The sequence below is a fragment of the Panulirus ornatus genome, chromosome 17 (genome assembly GCF_036320965.1).
Source record: "Panulirus ornatus isolate Po-2019 chromosome 17, ASM3632096v1, whole genome shotgun sequence".
Taxonomy (NCBI): Eukaryota; Metazoa; Arthropoda; class Malacostraca; order Decapoda; family Palinuridae; genus Panulirus; species Panulirus ornatus.
Window position 1 is genome coordinate 8,748,996 of NC_092240.1, and position 15,632 is coordinate 8,764,627.

The 15,632-nt window shown below is 40.5% G+C and overlaps 1 protein-coding gene across 5 annotated transcripts in view; it reads left to right on the plus strand.

Moving 5' to 3' along the window:
* The window catches only part of LOC139754554 (putative glutathione-specific gamma-glutamylcyclotransferase 2), a 52,928-nt gene that overhangs the window by 3,892 nt on the left and 33,404 nt on the right, over positions 1-15,632 (plus strand). For 3 of the 5 annotated variants that reach the window (XM_071671900.1, XM_071671901.1, XM_071671903.1), the window contains exons 2-3: positions 367-515; positions 3,491-3,532. In XM_071671900.1, coding sequence (XP_071528001.1) covers positions 381-515; positions 3,491-3,532 — 177 coding nt within the window. In that variant the 5' untranslated portion in view covers positions 367-380. Of the gene's footprint in view, positions 1-366; positions 516-3,490; positions 3,533-3,835; positions 5,189-15,632 lie in introns of those variants that run through there. The other 2 variants (XM_071671904.1, XM_071671899.1) reach the window with 2 other exon arrangements.

The following is a 15,632-nucleotide window of genomic DNA, read 5'->3' on the forward strand; positions in this document are numbered from 1 at the left end:
TGTGGTAGGGAAATGTTTTTTATCTTTCAGAACCAACATTTCTTCATTTTTTCCATACTTCCAATTTGATATTTGAAAGGTCTTGCATAGCATCTTAATCTTATCATCATCTACCTTATAACTTAAACCAGTTCTGGAACTGCATATCAGATTCATTATTTTCCCAGTCACCCTATTTATGTTGTCCATAAATTAATGAAGTACATGAGACCTTTGTCCAGATTCACTGTTGATAATTCTGTCATGCCCACAATAGTGTCAATTTATCACATCTTCAGAATATTTTCAGTTTTTGGCTTCTTTCAGCACTAGTAATGTTTTTCATTTTTTTACTGAAAAAATGAATGATCAAGATGTATATTTCAGGGATTAGATACAGCATGTGGATCTTTGGCTATGGCTCTCTTACATGGAAAGTGGACTTTCCTTACTGTCAGCGTGTTGTGGGGTACATCAAGGGCTATGCTCGAAGGTTTTGGCAGGCTAGTGTTGATCATCGAGGAGTACCAGGGAAGGTAAGTTGCTTTGAATAGGAGTAAGAAAATACTGTACAATAGACTTATCCTGTGTATGAAAGTCAGTTTTTTACAGAACACCTCTAATAAATGGCTTCTGCAAGATGCAAACAGTGCTAGATATAGGGGGAATAAGCTGATTACAAGTGTTTTCCTTTGATATTTTGTTGGAAAAAATTTGGCACCGTATCAATGTTTTTAAGTGTGGTGAATCCTCAATTTAGTGGACCTCGATATAACGGATTTTGGATTTAATGGACCGGATTTAACTCATTCGCCCTCTTTTTCAACCCCTGTACCTTCCTCTTCATTTCCTGCCACTTTCTCTTATCCGTCTCCCAATCATTTGCACTCCTTCCCTGTAAGTACTGCCCAAATGCCTCTCTATTTTCTTTCACTAAAGACTTTTCTTCAGCTACACTTCAACTAGGTTACATTCGATTTAACGGACTTTTGACATTAATGGACACCCCTTCCTCCCTATTAGTCTATTTCTCTAAGAAACTGGAATGATAAAAGCTTTAAACAAATGGTAAAAGTGAGAAAAGCAATACACATGTCATTCAACTTAGGACTTGAATGGTGCACTTCACGATAGTTTCACTTTGAATCATTTGTATAGTATGGTGTCCAGCTGGCTTGTTTTAGGATTGGATAGTTTTTCACCTCGCAACAGCTTAACAGCTTTTATTGATTCTGATTCAGCAAAGAACTGCAGCAGAATGGAGCTTGAAAGTATGTAGTGAAGCATGGAAAAGTGGTCAGGTGCCTGATGATTGGATGAAGACTAATTTGTTCCATTGTATAAAAGAAAAGGGAGAAGAAAATGAGTATAAGAAATATAAAGGAATAAGTCTCCTTAGCTTAGCTGGTGAATTGTTTGGTAGGATAATGAATGATCAATAACGTTTAGTGAACCTCTACTTATTGAGGAACAAGATGAGTTTAGGAAGGGTGTAGGTATTAAGATCAGATTTTTGCACTTAGACAAGTAGTGAAGATGATTTAAGAGAAAAGGAAGGTATACATGGCATTTATAGATTTGGAAAAGGGACATGATAAACTGAATAGGAAAAGATTTTGAGTAGTTTTGACTCTGTATGGCATGCATGGAAGACTTTTGAATTCCATTAAAACCTTTTATAATGGAAGAGTGAGAAGGGGAAGTATGACTGTGTTATTTGAAATAGGTGTGGCATTGCATCAAAGTTTTGATGTCACCATGTTTGATTAAATTTTTTATGGATGGAACATTCCATGGGATGAAAAGGAGTTGAGGTGAGTGGGTGGTTTGAAATGAATGTGGAAGTGCATCAAGTTTTTGTGATGTCATTGTGGTCATTTACTGTTTTTATAGATGGGTCATTGCATGAGGTGAGAGGAAGCAAAGGTGATTTAATGATGCTTAACCTTGGAGAAAGAGAATGGAAGCTGCCATAGTTGTATGCAGATTATGTGTTGTTAGCTGAATTAGAGGAAGAGTGAGCACAATGGTGATTTGGTTTGATGACACATGTAAGAGGAGGATGCAGAAAGTAGATGTGAATATAAATATAATGATAGTTTTTGGAAAGGAAAGGTCACACTATAATATTTGTTTGGTGTTTGAAAGACTGGAATTTGCAGTTGAGATATTTGGGGATATCAGGGATAATAATGGGAAAGCTATAGTTAAAAGTATGTAGATTCATGCTTTGGAGAAATTTTTGGGGTATACTGAAAGCTTTAGTGAACTAAAAAAATTTAAGTGTAAATTATGGAAGATGTTTGCATGAAGGAGTACTCATCCCAGTGCTGATGTATGGATGTAAAACCCACCCAGGTGCAGATAGTTGGAATTAGGAAGAAAGACAGAATGAAGAATGAAGATGTGAAGATGTTTTGTGGCATGAAGTCACTAGAAAGGCATACAGATGAGTCTTTCAGGATGATGTGGTCACATAGAACGTATGGCAGGTTATATGATGGTCAAGCATATATATATTGTAGTACAGTAGAAGGAATTAGGAAGAGAGGTAAACTACTAAAGAGAAGAGGTAAACTACAAAATAGGTGGACAGATGTAGAAAGAGAATTGAAAGGTGGACAGGTGTAGAAAGAGAAATGAAAGGTGGATAGATGTAGAAAGAGAATTGATTAAGGGTAAGAATGTATATTTCTGATGAAGGTGGTAGAACAATGTTTGGGAATCAGATGCAGTGTAAGAATTTTGTGTAAGGAAATGCTTTGAATGGAGACTTGGGTCTCGACTGATAGCCTAGAAAGTAAAGTGAAAGATGACGTTCTTTTATGAGTGTGAAAGTCCATAAACCACTTGTAACAGCACACTGGGCTTGAATTGAGGTTGTGATTGTGATGTTGCAGAGGCTTTATGTATCAAAATCACCCCATCAAATTGAAAATGGAGTAATGGTAATCAGAGGTTACATAAAGTCATAATGCATTTTAGAACTGGTAGTTTGGATGAATTTTGTGCTTTTTATGAAGAAGTGGACCAGTTAACACAGTAGTTACAGTGTCATTGTACTTTCAGTACAATTGTGCCCTTTTCCAATTTACATGTAGCTCTCATAGGTCAAGTCAGAGGTTGTTTTTCCCTCATACTCCTTTTTATCTGCAACATTCACAAGGAATCCCCCCCCCCCCCCCACACACACACACACACACACACACACACACACTAGTGTAAAACTTCCTCCCAGCATGAGACATACAGGTAATTACCTTTAGATGATTAAACATTTTCAAGGTACACTAATTATTTTACTGATGTGTATAATTATTTAATGTACAATACATACATATAATTGCATATAGGTAATTAAACAGTTTCAAAAAACATTGATTCATCTACTAATGTGTATAACTGTTTGATATGTGGTGTAAAATGGTTTTTATTTATTTCACTCATAAATGGTTAGTTTATGACAGTTACATTCTGTTTGCTCAACATGGATTTTTTTTCTCCATTCCAGCCAGGGAGAGTTGTCACCTTAGTCCCGTCTGAAGACCCAGAGGTCAGTGTCAGATTTTTATTGATACAATAGTTGTTATGCAGAATACATATCTACCTCTTCTTGTATTTGATATTAGCTTTTAGCTGAAAATAATTAGATTTAAGTAAAATTGATGTTATACACTTAATACTCATCTTTAACTATATCCTTGTTTTACTTTTGCCTATATTACGGTTTATATTTTTTGTTTTGTTCATATCTGTTATCTTCATGTAGCTCCACCCCATGCACCTATTGCTTAGCTATTCTTAAAAGTTTTGAACTGAGTTGTTAAAGATCCTTAATAGTATGTATATGCTTCAGGATCAGGTATGGGGTGTGGCTTATGAAGTTCCAGCAGATCAAGAGATGAATGTTTTAAAGCAATTGAATGTACGTGAGCAGCGCTACGATAACCAAAGAAGCGTAGTAGTATACAGTCCCAGTGGACTGCCATTATCCCCTGAAGTACTTGTCTTTGTGGGAAGTCATAGGCCAGAACTTTTCCTGGGTGATGCTCCTCTAGACAGTATGGCTCGGCAGATTGCATGTTGTCGTGGACCTTCAGGTACAAACTCTGATTACCTGTTTCAGTTAGCAAGATTTATGAGGGTTGAGGTACCCCAAGCCCAGGATGATCACTTATTTCAGCTTGAGGCAGCTGTTAGTGAACTTCTCACCAAGTCAGGAGAAAATTAGCCTCAGACTGATGGCCATTATTATAAACAGTATTTGATATACTGGTCTTGATTGAGGTGTCCTTATTATACTTTGATCAATAAGTTTGTTTGCTATGATGATGCATTTATAATGCCCTGATTATCTTTTGAAATTTTTCTCTTACGGTATCAGCAACACAGGAGTCCTGAAAAGATTCACGTGCAGCTTCAGTAATATACTCAGTATTTTTTTTAACTATCAGTTTTTTAGTATAGCTGATTACACTGGTCAGCAAACACTTTGTCCCATGGAAAATACATGTTTCTTATGTATTTTTGCATGCTGAATCCAAAATTATTAGTAATTTTGTCAACAATGTTTTAAAACTCCTTAAGTGGGCAAGTAAAACTGTGATTACAGCAGTACATTTTTCAATGTAAACTTCAGTTTCATATTTTTGTGATGACTGACTATTTGTGAAAAAGTTTATTATTATTGATTCGTGCGAAAAAGTTTATTATAATTGATAAGTATGTTTATGTAACATGCTCAAGTGTTTCAGAGTTCTCATCATTGGTAACAAGTTACTCTAATCCTTGTTGCTGCCTTTATGTGTATTTGTTACCTTTATCCTCTTTTCTAAGCAGACAACAAAGAGAGGTCACTAAAGCTACAGTATCTTGTTTAGACATTATATTTGATTATATGTATGATAAGCCCCAATAAACTACAGTAATGTGGCTAATTCCAGACCATATGAACAAATATTTATGTGTCATTCACTTCCCACTAGAAGGTAGCCCCTTTACTTCAGGTTGTTCTTCCTATAGTTTCATGCTTGGTTTCTATTATAATTGAGAACATTAACACAAATGGTGAAAGGATAATTTTACAGAATGCACCTGAGATTTTGGACAGATTTTGTTGAGTCAGTTTATTCATTATTGAAGTGGGCTTGCACATTCTACTGGTATCTTTATGAAAAGTGTGGTTGTCTTTTGGTGAATCACTTAAACTTTGTGTAGCTTCAGTTTTGACTTGAGTTGCCATATTAGCATTCTAAGCAAGATATTGGTTAATGGCAGTGAAAAAGTCAACCTTCATTTAAGCTTAGGGGTGTAACAATACTCATAAAACTCTTCCTAACAACCAAAGACAGAAAGTATGTAGCTTAAGAATGACCTAGCCAAAGTTATGGTGACATGAAAATACTTTGAAATGTCGCAACTTAATTTCTTTGAATGTGGCCTTTCTTAATTCAGACCTTTGCATTATCTCAGAATGGGGAAGCACTAACCTGGTAAAAGACAGCAGTGCAAAAAATGCAGTCTCTGCTTATGTGTCTCTATATCTCACTTATTATTTTTTTTTTTCATACTATTCACCATTTCCCACGTTAGCGAGGTAGCGATAAGAACAGAGGACTGAGCCTTTGAGGAATATCCTCACTTGGCCCCCTTCTCCGTTCCTTTGTTTGGAAAATTAAAAATGAGAGGGGAGGAATTCCAGCCCCCCGCTCCCTCCCCTTTTAGTCGCCTTCTACAACACGTAGGGAACATGTGGGAAGTATTCTTTCTCCCCTATCCTCAAGGATAATATCTCATATATTAAATTTCTAAATATGTGTTATATTACATGTACAAAGATATATATACACACATGTGCACACACACACACACACATATATATATATATATATATATATATATATATTTTTTTTTTTTGTCGCTGTCTCCCGCGTTTGCGAGGTAGCGCAAGGAAACAGGCAAAAGAAATGGCCCAAGCCACCCCCATACACATGTATATACATACGTCCACACACGCAAATATACATACCTACACAGCTTTCCATGGTTTACCCCAAACGCTTCACATGCCCTGGTTCAATCCATTGACAGCACGTCGACCCCGGTATACCACATCGTTCCAATTCACTCTATTCCTTGCATGCCTTTCACCCTCCTGCATGTTCAGGCCCCGATCACTCAAAATCTTTTTCACTCCATCTTTCCACCTCCAATTTGGTCTCCCACTTCTCCTTCCCTCCACCTCTGACACTTATATCCTGTTGGTCAATCTTTCCTCACTCATTCTCTCCATGTGACCAAACCATTTCAAAACACCCTCTCCTGCTCTCTCAACCACACTCATTTTATTACCACACATCTCTCTTACCTTATTATTACTTACTTGATCAAACCACCTCATACCACATATTGTCCTCAAACATCTCATTTCCAGCACATCCACCCTCCTCTGCACAACTCTGTCCATAGCCTATGCCTTGCAACCATACAACATTGTTGGAACCACTATTCCTTCAAACATACCCATTTTTGCTTTCTGAGATAATGTTCTCGACTTCCACACATACTTCAAGGCTCCCAGAATTTTCACCCCCTCCCCCACCCCATGATTCACTTCCGCTTCCATGGTTCCATCCGCTGCCAAATCCACTTCCAGATATCTAAAACACTTCACTTCCTCCAGTTTTTCTCCATTCAAACTTACCTCCCATTTGACTTGACCCTCAACCCTACTGTACCTAATAACCTTGCTCTTATTCACATTTACTCTCAACTTTCTTCTTTTACTCACTTTACCAAACTCAGTCACCAGCTTTTGCAGTTTCTCACATGAATCAGCCACCAGCGCTGTATCATCAGCGAACAACAACTGACTCACTTCCCAAGCTTTCTCATCCACAACAGACTGCATACTTGCCCCTCTTTCCAAAACTCTTGCATTCACCTCCCTAACAACCCCATCTATAAACAAATTAAACGACCATGGAGACATCACACACACCTGCCGCAAACCTACATTCACTGAGAACCAATCACTTTCCTCTCTTCCTACATGTACACATGCCTTACATCCTCGATAAAAACTTTTCACTGCTTCTAACAACTTGCCTCCCACACTATATATTCTTAATACCTTCCACAGAGCATCTCTATCAACTCTATCATATGCCTTCTCCAGATCCATAAATGCTACATACAAATCCATTTGCTTTTCTAAGTATTTCTCACATACATTCTTCAAAGCAAACACCTGATCCACACATCCTCTACCACTTCTGAAACACACTGCTCTTCCCCAATCTGATGCTCTGTACATGCCTTCACCCTCTCAATCAATACCCTCCCATATAATTTCCCAGGAATACTCAACAAACTTATACCTCTGTAATTTGAGCACTCACTCTTATCCCCTTTGCCTTTGTACAACGGCACTATGCAAGCATTCCGCCAATCCTCAGGCACCTCACCATGAATCGTACATAGATTAGATAACCTTACCAACCAGTCAGCAATACAGTCACCCCCTTTTTTTAATAAATTCCACTGCAATACCATCCAAACCCGCTGCCTTGCCGGCTTTCATCTTCCGCAAAGCTTTTACTACCTCTTCTCTGTTTACCAAATCATTTTCCCTAACCCTCTCACTTTGCATACCACCTCGACTAAAATACCCTATATCTGCCACTCTATCATCAAACACATTCAACAAACCTTCAAAATATTCACTCCATCTCCTTCTCACATCACCACTACTTGTTATCACCTCCCCATTAGCCCCCTTCACTGAAGTTCCCACTTGTTCCCTTGTCTTACGCACTTTATTTACCTCCTGCCAAAACATCTTTTTATTCTCCTTAAAATTTAATGATACTCCCTCACCCCATCTCTCATTTGCCCTCTTTTTCACCTCTTGCACCTTTCTCCTTACCTCCTGCCTCTTTCTTTTCTACATCTCCCACTCATTTGCGTTATTCCCCTGCAAAAATCGTCCAAATGCCTCTCTCTTCTCTTTCACTAATAATCTTACTTCTTCATCCTACCACTCACTACCCTTTCTTATCTGCCCACCTCCCACGCTTCTCATGCCACAAGCATCTTTTGCGCAATCCATCACTGCTTCCCTAAATACATCCCATTTCCTCCCCCACTCCCCTTACCTCGATTGTTCTCACCTTTTTCCATTTTGTACTCAGTCTCTCCTGGTACTCCCTCACACATGTCTCCTTCCCAAGCTCACTTACTCTCACCATTCTCTTCACCTCAACATTTTCTCTTCTTTTTTGAAAACTTCTACAAATCTTCACCTTCGCCTCCACAAGATAATGATCAGACATCCCTCCAGTTGCATCTCTCAGCACATTAACATCCAAAAGTCTCTCTTTCGCGCACCTATGAATTAACACATAATCCAATAACGCTCTCTGGCCATCTTTCCTACTTACATACTTATGCATATCTCTCTTTTCAAACCAGGTATTCCCAATCACCAGTCCTTTTTCAGCACATAAATCTACAAGCTCTTCACCATTTCCATTTACAACACTGAACACCCCATGTATACCAATTATTCCCTCAACTGCCACATTACTCACCTTTGCATTCAAATTACCCATCACTATAACCCGGTCTTGTGCATCAAAACCACTAACACACTCATTCAGCTGCTCCCAAAACACTTGCCTCTCATGATCTTTCTTCTCATGCCCAGGTGCATATGCACCAATAATCACCCATCTCTCTCCATCAGCTTTCAGTTTTACCCATATCAATCTAGAGTTTACTTTCTTACACTCTATCACATACTCCCACCACTCCTGTTTCAGGAGTAGTGCTACTCCTTCCCTTGCTCTTGTCCTCTCACTAACCCCTGACTTTACTCCCAAGACCTTCCCAAACCACTCTTCCCCTTTACCCTTGAGCTTCGTTTCACTCAGAGCCAAATCATCCAGGTTCCTTTCCTCAAACATACTACCTATCTCTCCTTTATTCTCATCTTGGTTACATCCACACACATTTAGACACCCCAATCTGAGCCTTCGAGGAGGATGAGCACTCCCTGCGTGACTCCTTCTTCTGTTTCCCCTTTTAGAAAGTTAAAATACAAGGAGGGGAGGGTTTCTAGTTCCCCACTCCCGTCCCCTTTAGTCGCCTTCTACGATACATGAGGAATGTGTGGGAAGTAATTTTTTTTTTTTTTTTTTTTTTCCAAAAGAAGGAACAGAGAAGGGGGCCAGGTGAGGATATTCCCTCAAAGGCCCAGTCCTCTGTTCTTGGCGCTACCTCGCTGACGCGGGAAATGGCGAATAGTTTGAAAGAAAGAAAAGAAATATATATATATTTTTTTTTTTTTTGCCACTGTCTCCCGTGTTTGCGAGGTAGCGCAAGGAAACAGACGAAAGAAATGGCCCAGCCCACCCCCATACACTTGTATATACATACGTCCACACACGCAAATATACATACCTACACAGCTTTCCATGGTTTACCCCAGATGCTTCACATGCCCTGATTCAATCCACTGACAGCACGTCAACCCCGGTATACCACATTGATCCAATTCCCTCTATTCTTCGCCCTCCTTTCACCCTCCTGCATGTTCTGGCCCCGATCACACAAAATCTTTTTCACTCCATCTTTCCACCTCCAATTTGGTCTCCCACTTCTCCTTGTTCCCTCCACCTCCGACACATATATCCTCTTGGTCAATCTTTCCTCACTCATTCTCTCCATGTGCCCAAACCATTTCAAAACACATTCTTCTGCTCTCTCAACCACGCTCTTTTTATTTCCACACATCTCTCTTACCCTTACGTTACTTACTCGATCAAACCACCTCACACCACACATTGTCCTCAAACATCTCATTTCCAGCACATCCATCCTCCTGCGCACAACTCTATCCATATCCCACGCCTCGCAACCATACAACATTGTTGGAACCACTATTCCTTCAAACATACTCATTTTTCCGAGATAATGTTCTCGACTTCCACACATTCCTCAAAGCTCCCAGGATTTTCGCCCCCTCCCCCACCCTATGATTCACTTCCGCTTCCATGGTTCCATCCGCTGCCAGATATCTAAAACACTTTACTTCCTCCAGTTTTTCTCCATTCAAACTTACCTCCCAATTGATTTGACCCTCAACCCTCCTGTACCTAATTACCTTGCTCTTATTCACATTTACTCTTAACTTTCTTCTTTTACATACTTTACCAAACTCAGTCACCAGCTTCTGCAGTTTCTCACATGAATCAGCCACCAGCGCTGTATCATCAGCGAACAACAACTGACTCACTTCCCAAGCTCTCTCATCCCCAACAGACTGCATACTTGCCCCTCTTTCCAAAACTCTTACATTCACCTCCCTAACAACCCCATCCATAAACAAATTAAACAACCATGGAGACATCACACACTCCTGCCGCAAACCTACATTCACTGAGAACCAATCACTTTCCTCTCTTCCTACACGTACACATGCCTTACATCCTCGATAAAAACTTTTCACTGCTTCTAACAACTTGCCTCCCACACCATATATTCTTAATACCTTCCATAGAGCATCTCTATCAACTCTATCATATGCCTTCTCCAGATCCATAAATGCTACATAAAAATCCATTTGCTTTTCTAAGTATTTCTCACATACATTCTTCAAAGCAAACACCTGATCCACACATCCTCTCCCACCTCTGAAACCACATTGCTCTTCCCCAATCTGATGCTCTGTACATGCCTTCACCCTCTCAATCAATACCCTCCCATATAATTTACCAGGAATACTCAACAAACTTATATCTCTGTAATTTGAGCACTCACTCTTATCCCCTTTGCCTTTGTACAATGGCACTATGCACGCATTCTGCCACTCCTCAGGCACCTCACCATGAGTCATACATACATTGAATAACCTTACCAACCAGTCAATAATACAGTCACCCCCCTTTTTTAATAAATTCCACTGCAATACCATCCAAACCTGCTGCCTTGCCGGCTTTCATCTTCCGCAAAGCTTTTACTACTTCTTCTCTGTTTACCAAATCATTTTCCCAGTTGACTTGTCCCTCAACCCTACTGAACCTAATAACCTTGCTCCTATTCCCATTTACTCTCAGCTTTCTTCTTTCAAACACTTTACCAAACTCAGTCACCAGCTTCTGCAGTTTCTCACCTGAATCAGCCACCAGCACTGTATCATCAGCGAACAACAACTGACTTGCTTCCCAAACGCTCTCATCCACAACAGACTGCATACTTGCCCCTCTCTCCAAAACTCTTGCATTCACCTCCTTACCAACCGCATCCATAAACAAATTGAACAACCATAGAGACATCATGCACCCCTGCCGCAAACCGACATTCACTGGAAACCAATCATTTTCCTCTCTTCCTGCTTGTACACATACCTTACATCCTCAATAAAAACTTTTCACTGCTTTTAGCAACTTACCTCCCAACGTGAGAACAATGGAAGTAAGGGGAGTGGGGGAGGAATGGGATGTATTTAGGGAATCAGTGATGGATTGCGGAAAAGATGCTTGTGGCATGAGAAGAGTGGGAGGTGGGTTGATTAGAAAGGGTAGTGAGTTGTGGGATGAAGAAGTAAGAGTATTAGTGAAAGAGAAGAGAGAGGCATTTGGACGATTGTTGCAGGGAAAAAATGAAATTGAGTGGGAGATGTATAAAAGAAAGAGACAGGAGGTCAAGAGAAAGGTGCAAGAGGTGAAAAAAAGGGCAAATGAGAGTTGGGGTGAGAGAGTATCATTAAATTTTAGGGAGAATAAAAAGATGCTCTGGAAGGAGGTAAATAAAGTGCGTAAGACAAGGGAGCAAATGGGAACTTCAGTGAAGGGCGCAAATGGGGAGGTGATAACAAGTAGTGGTGATGTGAGAGGGAGATGTAGTGAGTATTTTGAAGGTTTGTTGAATGTGTTTGATGATAGAGTGGCAGATATAGGGTGTTTTGGTCGAGGTGGTGTGCAAAGTGAGAGGGTTAGGGAAAATGATTTGGTAAACAGAGAAGAGGTAGTAAAAGCTTTGCGGAAGATGAAAGCCGGCAAGGCAGCAGGTTTGGATGGTATTGCAGTGAAATTTATTAAAAAAGGGGGTGACTGTATTGTTGACTGGTTGGTAAGGTTATTTAATGTATGTATGACTCATGGTGAGGTGCCTGAGGATTGGTGGAATGCGTGCATCGTGCCATTGTACAAAGGCAAAGGGGATAAGAGTGAGTGCTCAAATTACAGAGGTATAAGTTTGTTGAGTATTCCTGGTAAATTATATGGGAGGATATTGATTGAGAGGGTGAAGGCATGTACAGAGCATCAGATTGGGGAAGAGCAATGTGGTTTCAGAAGTGGTAGAGGATGTGTGGATCAGGTGTTTGCTTTGAAGAATGTATGTGAGAAATACTTAGAAAAGCAAATGGATTTGTATGTAGCATTTATGGATCTGGAGAAGGCATATGATAGAGTTGATAGAGATGCTCTGTGGAAGGTATTAAGAATATATGGTGTGGGAGGAAAGTTGTTAGAAGCAGTGAAAAGTTTTTATCGAGGATGTAAGGCATGTGTTCGTGTAGGAAGAGAGGAAAGTGATTGGTTCTCAGTGAATGTAGGTTTGCGGCAGGGGTGTGTGATGTCTCCATGGTTGTTTAATTTGTTTATGGATGGGGTTGTTAGGGAGGTGAATGCAAGAGTTTTGGAAAGAGGGGCAAGTATGAAGTCTGTTGGGGATGAGAGAGCTTGGGAAGTGAGTCAGTTGTTGTTCGCTGATGATACAGCGCTGGTGGCTGATTCATGTGAGAAACTGCAGAAGCTGGTGACTGAGTTTGGTAAAGTGTGTGAAAGAAGAAAGTTAAGAGTAAATGTGAATAAGAGCAAGGTTATTAGGTACAGTAGGGTTTGAGGGTCAAGTCAATTGGGAGGTGAGTTTGAATGGAGAAAAACTGGAGGAAGTGAAGTGTTTTAGATATCTGGAGTGGATCTGGCAGCGGATGGAACCATGGAAGCGGAAGTGGATCATATGGGGGGGGAGGGGACGAAAAATTCTGGGAGCCTTGAGGAATGTGTGGAAGTCGAGAACATATCTCGAAAGCAAAAATGGGTAAGTTTGAAGGAATAGTGGTTCCAACAATGTTGTATGGTTGCGAGGCGTGGGCTATGGATAGAGTTGTGCGCAGGAGGATGGATGTGCTGGAAATGAGATGTTTGAGGACAGTGTGTGGTGTGAGGTGGTTTGATCGAGTAAGTAACGTAAGGGTAAGAGAGATGTGTGGAAATAAAAAAGAGCGTGGTTGAGAGAGCAGAAGAGGGTGTTTTTGAAATGGTTTGGCACATGGAGAGAATGAGTGAGGAAAGATTGACCAAGAGAATATATGTGTCGGAGGTGGAGGGAACGAGGAGAAGAGGGAGACCAAATTGGAGGTGGAAAGATGGAGTGAAAAAGATTTTGTGTGATCGGGCCTGAACATGCAGGAGGGTGAAAGGAGGGCAAGGAATAGAGTGAATTGGAGTGATGTGGTATACGGGGTTGACGTGCTGTCAGTGGATTGAATCAAGGCATGTGAAGTGTCTGGGGTAAACCATGGAAAGCTGTGTAGGTATGTATATTTGCGTGTGTGGACGTATGTATATACATGTGTATGGGGGGGGTTGGGCCATTTCTTTCGTCTGTTTCCTTGCGCTACCTCGCAAACGCGGGAGACAGAAAAAAAAAAAAAAAAAAAAAAAACTCCCACACCATATACTCTTAAGACCTTCCACAGAGCATCTCTATCAACTCTATCATATGCCTTCTCCAGATCCATAAATGCTACATACAAATCCATTTGTTTTCTAAGTATTTCTCACATACATTCTTCGAAGCAAACACCTGATCCACACATCCTCTACCACTTCTGAAACACACTGCTCTTCCCCAATCTGATGCTCTGTACATGCCTTCACCCTCTCAATCAATACCCTCCCATATAATTTCCCAGGAATACTCAACAAACTTATACCTCTGTAATTTGAGCACTCACTCTTATCCCCTTTGCCTTTGTACAACGGCACTATGCAAGCATTCCGCCAATCCTCAGGCACCTCACCATGAATCGTACATAGATTAGATAACCTTACCAACCAGTCAGCAATACAGTCACCCCCTTTTTTTAATAAATTCCACTGCAATACCATCCAAACCCGCTGCCTTGCCGGCTTTCATCTTCCGCAAAGCTTTTACTACCTCTTCTCTGTTTACCAAATCATTTTCCCTAACCCTCTCACTTTGCATACCACCTCGACTAAAATACCCTATATCTGCCACTCTATCATCAAACACATTCAACAAACCTTCAAAATATTCACTCCATCTCCTTCTCACATCACCACTACTTGTTATCACCTCCCCATTAGCCCCCTTCACTGAAGTTCCCACTTGTTCCCTTGTCTTACGCACTTTATTTACCTCCTGCCAAAACATCTTTTTATTCTCCTTAAAATTTAATGATACTCCCTCACCCCATCTCTCATTTGCCCTCTTTTTCACCTCTTGCACCTTTCTCCTTACCTCCTGCCTCTTTCTTTTCTACATCTCCCACTCATTTGCGTTATTCCCCTGCAAAAATCGTCCAAATGCCTCTCTCTTCTCTTTCACTAATAATCTTACTTCTTCATCCTACCACTCACTACCCTTTCTTATCTGCCCACCTCCCACGCTTCTCATGCCACAAGCATCTTTTGCGCAATCCATCACTGCTTCCCTAAATACATCCCATTTCCTCCCCCACTCCCCTTACCTCGATTGTTCTCACCTTTTTCCATTTTGTACTCAGTCTCTCCTGGTACTCCCTCACACATGTCTCCTTCCCAAGCTCACTTACTCTCACCATTCTCTTCACCTCAACATTTTCTCTTCTTTTTTGAAAACTTCTACAAATCTTCACCTTCGCCTCCACAAGATAATGATCAGACATCCCTCCAGTTGCATCTCTCAGCACATTAACATCCAAAAGTCTCTCTTTCGCGCACCTATGAATTAACACATAATCCAATAACGCTCTCTGGCCATCTTTCCTACTTACATACTTATGCATATCTCTCTTTTCAAACCAGGTATTCCCAATCACCAGTCCTTTTTCAGCACATAAATCTACAAGCTCTTCACCATTTCCATTTACAACACTGAACACCCCATGTATACCAATTATTCCCTCAACTGCCACATTACTCACCTTTGCATTCAAATTACCCATCACTATAACCCGGTCTTGTGCATCAAAACCACTAACACACTCATTCAGCTGCTCCCAAAACACTTGCCTCTCATGATCTTTCTTCTCATGCCCAGGTGCATATGCACCAATAATCACCCATCTCTCTCCATCAGCTTTCAGTTTTACCCATATCAATCTAGAGTTTACTTTCTTACACTCTATCACATACTCCCACCACTCCTGTTTCAGGAGTAGTGCTACTCCTTCCCTTGCTCTTGTCCTCTCACTAACCCCTGACTTTACTCCCAAGACCTTCCCAAACCACTCTTCCCCTTTACCCTTGAGCTTCGTTTCACTCAGAGCCAAATCATCCAGGTTCCTTTCCTCAAACATACTACCTATCTCTCCTTTATTCTCATCTTGGTTACATCCACACACATTTAGACACCCCAAT